The sequence below is a fragment of the Papilio polytes genome, unplaced genomic scaffold (genome assembly GCF_000836215.1).
Source record: "Papilio polytes unplaced genomic scaffold, Ppol_1.0 DF820711.1, whole genome shotgun sequence".
Taxonomy (NCBI): domain Eukaryota; kingdom Metazoa; phylum Arthropoda; class Insecta; order Lepidoptera; family Papilionidae; genus Papilio; species Papilio polytes.
The window spans coordinates 1,193,766-1,200,371 of NW_013528493.1; the positions used below are offsets into that span (position 1 = coordinate 1,193,766).

At 32.3% G+C, this 6,606-nt stretch overlaps 1 protein-coding gene across 1 annotated transcript; it reads right to left on the bottom strand.

The window, feature by feature from the left end:
• Nucleotides 1-648: 648 nt before the first annotated feature.
• On the bottom strand, nt 649-6,415 carry LOC106110243 (probable ATP-dependent RNA helicase DDX53). Its single transcript, XM_013291993.1, has one exon. It carries the CDS (start codon nt 2,723-2,725, stop codon nt 1,034-1,036), a length of 1,692 nt encoding a protein of 563 aa, XP_013147447.1. The 5' UTR covers nt 2,726-6,415; the 3' UTR covers nt 649-1,033.
• Between the last annotated feature and the right edge of the window lie 191 nt (nt 6,416-6,606).

The following is a 6,606-nucleotide window of genomic DNA, read 5'->3' on the forward strand; positions in this document are numbered from 1 at the left end:
CATATTTGTAATCTGTGCGTATGTAACATGAATATAAAAGTAAGGGATGTTTTGAAGGCATGCCGTATTTAATTCACGGAAGCTCGTCGCATGGTCTGAACCGTGGTGGCTTGTAATGGAATTGCTGAATGCAGCAAGAAATGCAAGAGTTTTAAGCAACAGGATCGAAACTTGAAAACAGGATAACCTTATTTCGCGTTAGTTTGATTCATTATTATGTAATGCAGTGTATCATTAAGCTTAAATTAGTTTTAAGTCCGTTGTAGTTGTAATTGTAACTTGAATAAAAAAAAGTTATTGATATCTTTTAATATTTTAATGATTATTTGTGTTACATCTAAAAAAAAGAAAAAACATACAAGCGAATTGAGTACCTCCTTCTTTTGGGAAGTCGGTCAAAAAAGGAGATTCAAAATTGTATTATCAAAGTTTATGAAATAAAATGATTTATTGATATCTACTTATTTTTATAGAAATCCATTTTAAGATGTCATAAAAAATAAAAGTTTAGAAACACTTTCGATTTCAATTAAAAAATAGTTATGTTATTAAATTCATTTAGCAATGAAATAAAAGTCTCCATCAGGTCGTTTTTTTAAACATTTTCAATTACAAATATGAATAACTTACTTATTAAAATGCAATATATTACATTATATTTATACATATTCAACTTAGTGTACACAGGCTCATTCACAAGTATTATAAATTATTAGTTACATTTTAAACTTTTCTTCACAACATGGCTTCAAATTTTTATTGTAATTCTCGATTTATAAATGTCATCTTAGTTTGCTTCTTAGAATTTATTTATAAGTTTATGCATGTAGTTTAATATTACTCAAGTCTATGAAACTATTTTAATGCAACAATTACATCAAACCTTTTTGAGGCATGCACAAATACTTTAATAGATATCAATGATATTTGCATAAGAACATTTTAAACAAGAAGCACAGTAAACTTATGCAAAGTATTAGTGGATATGGTTAATAAGTTTATTATTTATTTATTTATTACAATTACAAGGAATCTATTCCCTATACTCGATATAACAAATTTCAAATTCATAGTCATTGGAACTTTCATTTCCTTCCTGCATCATTAGTTCAAATCTTTCGGCATACTTTTCCAATTGCTTCGCAACTTCTTGGTTTGCTTCTTTCAATATTTTTATTAAGCCATTGGCATGTTTCCAATCATATTGTGTCATATAGGTTATTGCAGTTCCTCGTTTTTCAGCTCTACCTGTCCTGCCAATTCTCTGTACATAATCTTCAAGGGTACGCGGAAAGCTATAATTTATGACATGTGTCAAGTCTTTTAAGTCAATCCCTCTGGAGGCTATATCTGTAGCCAGTAATATCTTAGTAGGACCTTGTAATATTGTGTTGAAGGCAGCTTCACGTTGTTTTTGGGCTAATCCACTATGCAAAGTGAGGTGTTTTATCCTTCTCGCTGCTAATTCTTTGGTGACATGTGAGATAGCATTTTTATTTTTACAAAAGACAATAACTTTGTCAGTTGGACTCATATTACTTATGAAAGTTAACAGGGCTTTGTCTTTTTCACCATCTCCAACAAACCTAATTGTCTGCCTTACGGTACGGACAGTAGCCAGCTCCAAGGAACCTACAGTGATTTCTGTTGTGTTCCTAATAAAATCATGTATGTAGGTCCTAACCCTTGGTAGCCATGTAGCAGAAAGCAATACCCGTTGATGATCCGGTCGGGCACTGTACAATGACGAACATACTACTCCCGCAAGCTTGGTATCAAACAATCTGTCTGCTTCATCAAAAACAATATAGGTAAAGTTGTTAGCATACAAATACCCTGAACAAATTAAGGTTTTGAAACGACCAGGAGTGGCTACAACTATATCAACTCCTTTATTAATAACTTGTATTTGTCCATATCGGTTTATTCCACCATACAGACATACAGATTTAATATCTTTATCTTTAAAGTTACAAATAATTCTGTGGGTTTGAATGGCAAGTTCTTTTCCAGGTACTAAAATGAGTACAAGAGGAACTCGCCTCTCTTCTTTTGGCCTGATTTGGACTCCAATGTGGATCAAAGCGGGTAATAAGTAAGCCAGTGTTTTACCTGTACCATTCGGTGCAGTTGCTATCAAATCTTCTCCTCCTAAAAGGATTGGCCAGGCTTGACTTTGAATTGGTGTAGGTTTTTTAAAACCAAGCTTTTCTATTTTTTCCATTATTTCTGGATAGTTCTTAAAGACATGTTCAAAAGATAACACTGGGTTAGGTATTGGTTTTAAATCTGGTTGTTGTTCTGGTGTTAAATTAGACTTGTTATCAATGGTTCTCCACACTTGCATATCAAAGTTTTCTCGTCTCCATTCTGCCGCCTGGCTAGTCGACATATTGCTCACTTGTGGATCTTCCATGTAAACACATTTCACAATTGGTGGTAATTGTGCCCATTTTCTTGGGTCTTTGGTATAACTGTCATCTAATGTTTTGTGCCGGTCATCGAGTTTACAACTTGCTTCATTTTTTGACATAGAACTGGTTGTTGCTACTTGGTCGTTATCCGACTTTTTATGAGTGCTTTCTCTTTTGACTGTGCTATCCACTTCTGACGATTCAGCCTTACTTTCTTGATCTTGATTGTTTCCTGATCTTCCTGATCTGATACCTGATTGAATCAAGGCAGATTCTGGATCTTTTTCCCATTGATGTTTAGAGTCAGACATTTTTTCAGAATTCAGTGGGTAATATTTTTAATTATAGAAAATTGAACTATTATTAGTTTTTAATATTCTCCAAACACAACAATTCTCAAACAACAACTACTAAACCAGGCAGTTATTATTACTGTTTTAACATTTCACCTTTTGATTTTGTGATTTCAAATATACAAGAGTAAAGAACTATTAATCAATATGACGCAGGTGCGTTTAAAATTTATCGCGTCGGCGCCCTCATCACGTATGTATTGATTTTTGCAAGAGTTGCCTGATCACTACAGTTCGAAAACATCTTGTGATACTAGGATATTGACATAAAAACAAACAGAGCCACAACAATGTCTATTTCAACAGGTGGATGAAAGATGGTAAATTAAAAATCTCGCCCTTACATAGACATTTTCGTCTGGTTTTTTGATTGAATTCGCTTTTTATGACTATTAAGTAAAAAAAAAAAACATAATGAAAGTTTAGATGAATGGATGGATGTAATTTATTAGAATTAGTAGCCTTATCGGCTGAACGGAACTTGATGATATTTAGCATAGCTGTAGGGTCTATAGTCTCCTTTCATCCCAGAAATAGTTGCGGCCCCAGAGGGCTACATTAATTTTGTTTTTTCACGTTTACTTGATAATTCTGCAACGGTTCAACATGTATGGCCCATATATAAAACAAAGTTTGGAGTAACACATATGATACGGTTCATCCCCGACAAATGTGTTTTCTCACGGATACTTAGGTATTTGTTTTTCAAAGTTCGAATGTTATTTTTTATTACGTGGCGACGAAATCGGAGAAGAATGAATAAAGTTTTTTGTTACTAAGATTGGCACCCACAAATATACAGATAAAAAGCAGCAACGGGTTACTAATGTTATACTACGATGACGAAGGTGTACGTAAAAAAAATAAACAGATATAAAAGTATTGAAGAATCTATCGCAAGATATTTCGCCTATGGGTATTTCATATGTCAAATTTAGTTTTTGGTTCGCCACTGCCCTTAACCATAAACAAACTACAAGTTATAGTCGTGAATTCTAAAACATTTGCAACATTTTTTGTCATACTTGCGCTCGTGGAGATCCTTTTAAGTGTGAGTAAATTATTAAAGGTCTATACGCGCCTCACGCCGATCTCACGTATGGGCGGGAAGGTGTCTCTTGGTTTTGAAACTAGTCGGTACTTGCATGGGACTACACGTGAGCTAAGTAGTGATTTTTAGTTAGTGTAGCACCACACCTTATTCAGAAAACTTGGTATGTAAAAAAGGTAAACTAAAACAGTAAAATGTTTGAGAGAAGAAAGATTTAATAAATAGATACAATAATTGTTTTCTTAAACAGTATCTGAACCTTAAGATCGATTATTAAGAAAATTATAATAGACAGGAATTACAAATTGACGAAACAATCAAATTGTCAAGTCAAAATCTACATTTCAAACATGCAATTTTTCTGTTGCACAAAACTTAAAGGGGTGCTATTTTATCATTGAAGTTACTTATTCGGAACAATTTGATATTGAAATATGTAGCGAAGCAAATTTTAATTACACAATATAAACTATAAAATAAAGCGACATGATATGTTTCACACAACAATATTTTTTCAATAACACTAATGTAAGGAGCATTGCAACGATTTCGATGTTTTCATAAATGTATAATTAACATTGTTTAATACAATTTAGGTTTCACTATTTTTGTAAAATGGATTCTACAAAACTTTGTATAAATGGTAAGTCGGGCTTCTGGTGTTCGATATTTGTTACAGGGAGGTAGAGGTAGGGCATTGCCTTATGTCTGAAATTATTAAGATGGCCTTATTAGGCCATCCATCTTATTAGATCTTAATCTAATTGACAAATAGTTGTCTTATAATGCTTTGAATTTTCAATCTAACAACCAACACTTACACATTTTTTTTTTTAAATATAATTTAACATGATTTCTTGAATTAATGCTACACATAAGCACATTTTATGATGATTTGTAATCAAGTTACATCAACGGAAAATCAATTTTAAAATCGTATCGATTTTCAGTTGATCGAAAGTAACAGCATAGTCAAATATGAACATATCGGAAGTTAATAAAAGTATGCAGGGAGAGGTGAATATCCTTTTCGGTGTAAATAGCACCCTGGTGTTTATGACAATATAAAACAATAGAGCACTTATACATGGCATATTCATTAACAAATAATGTAAACCATAAGGTGTTACAAAATTTAAAACATAATATATAAGAATCCTTTTAATGCGAGAAGACCTTAGGCACCATATAAGATTCAAGTGTTGATAAAGTAGAGTGAGGAAAGTTACAGAAGGTATCACAAGCAAGTGGGAAGATCAAAACTGTGTACAACTAGATGTAACAATATCCGTTAACCTGGATTGAAAAAGGGATAAATTTACAGATTATAATAGATGAATCTAGTCACCAACATTAGAACAAGTATTTGAAAGCTTTCTAAGTATAATGTTTGTAAAAATTAGCACCCATATAATGCTAGCAATAAACTAGTGGTGGTGCTTCTAAATATTCTAGTACACTTTTAAACAATATGAAAACTGGTATCATTTCTTCATATATTGTGTTCAGTATTCTTGTTACATTTTTAGTGGTGCAAGCCTGGTAATTTGTTGATAGCGGCTGTGTTACATATTCTGAAGCACAATCCAGTTTTCATTGAACAGCGGGCATGTTATATAGTATACACGTACATACAAATGTTTACAAATATACAAATATATATACGCGTACGTTTAAGGCACTAGGTGATTCGCTTTTACAATACTCGATGTTTTTTATTAAAATTTACCATCATTCCTCCACTTTATTGTATAAATGAAGTGGTCTGAGGTAGTGACAATTTAAAAAGCCTGACTATTTACTATCACGTTTATGGCTACAACTTTATGGAGAGAGGTATTTAAGGTATGTGTCGCTAAGATTTTTACGACGGTTTTCCGTATCAGCCGACGATAAATTCGCAGGCGAGATAGTATTTGCTATTCGCCAGACGAGTCGAAGCACTGAACGTTTTAAGCATTGCGTTAAAACGAATCACCCTAAGCTGTCGAACTGTTCGATTTAATAATCTCTATATTTATCATAAATTGTACAGGTACATATGGCTTACAATTACCAAAACTTGTTCTAATTGAATATCATGGTCAACAAGAACAATGCGCAGGGCATCTGGTCTTAAATTCTTTGAGGTATTTACTTCGTTGGTGAGTAGTTGGTATACATTGACTAATCCCCTAAAATTCATAAAATTTTTCATTTGAACATTTAACAATTTTTACGCTGTTTAAAATTATCTATTAAAATATTAATATCTTTTACATTACAACAGTACATTGAGATAAAACATATTGCTATCCTAAAAGCAATGTTTATATATAACGCATATGGGATTGGGCATACGCCCAATAAATACATCATGCTTAAAATATTTCATCCATTCCCATACATTAGCTATTTAACAGTTTCTCTATCAAAAAGAAAGCATTGTATAATTTAGAACAGATGTACATTTTAACAACTTCTTTAATTAGCCTCACACTTTTACAATATCATTACATGTCGTTGAATTAATTGTGCGGAAAAAAAAAAGGATTGTGCATCAATTACGTTGTATATAACAAAAACAGAGTCGTTTACAGATCCATTTTTGTACAAATGATATTTTTGTTTTAAATACTTATTGTCAGATTTTATAACACTATATATATTAAAAAAGCCGTGGATACTTAAAAATTAAAATTGATCCGTAATACATAGAACCTAATCACAGCATAACTATTGCTTTCCAGATGATACATACAAAACCTTTCAGAACTCTGACTAGGGCTTTACAATCATCTTGTAAATC

Bases quoted from the DNA above. Each gene is read 5' to 3' on its own strand.
- LOC106110243 (XM_013291993.1), bottom strand. From the start codon at position 2,725: ATGTCTGACTCTAAACATCAATGGGAAAAAGATCCAGAATCTGCCTTG.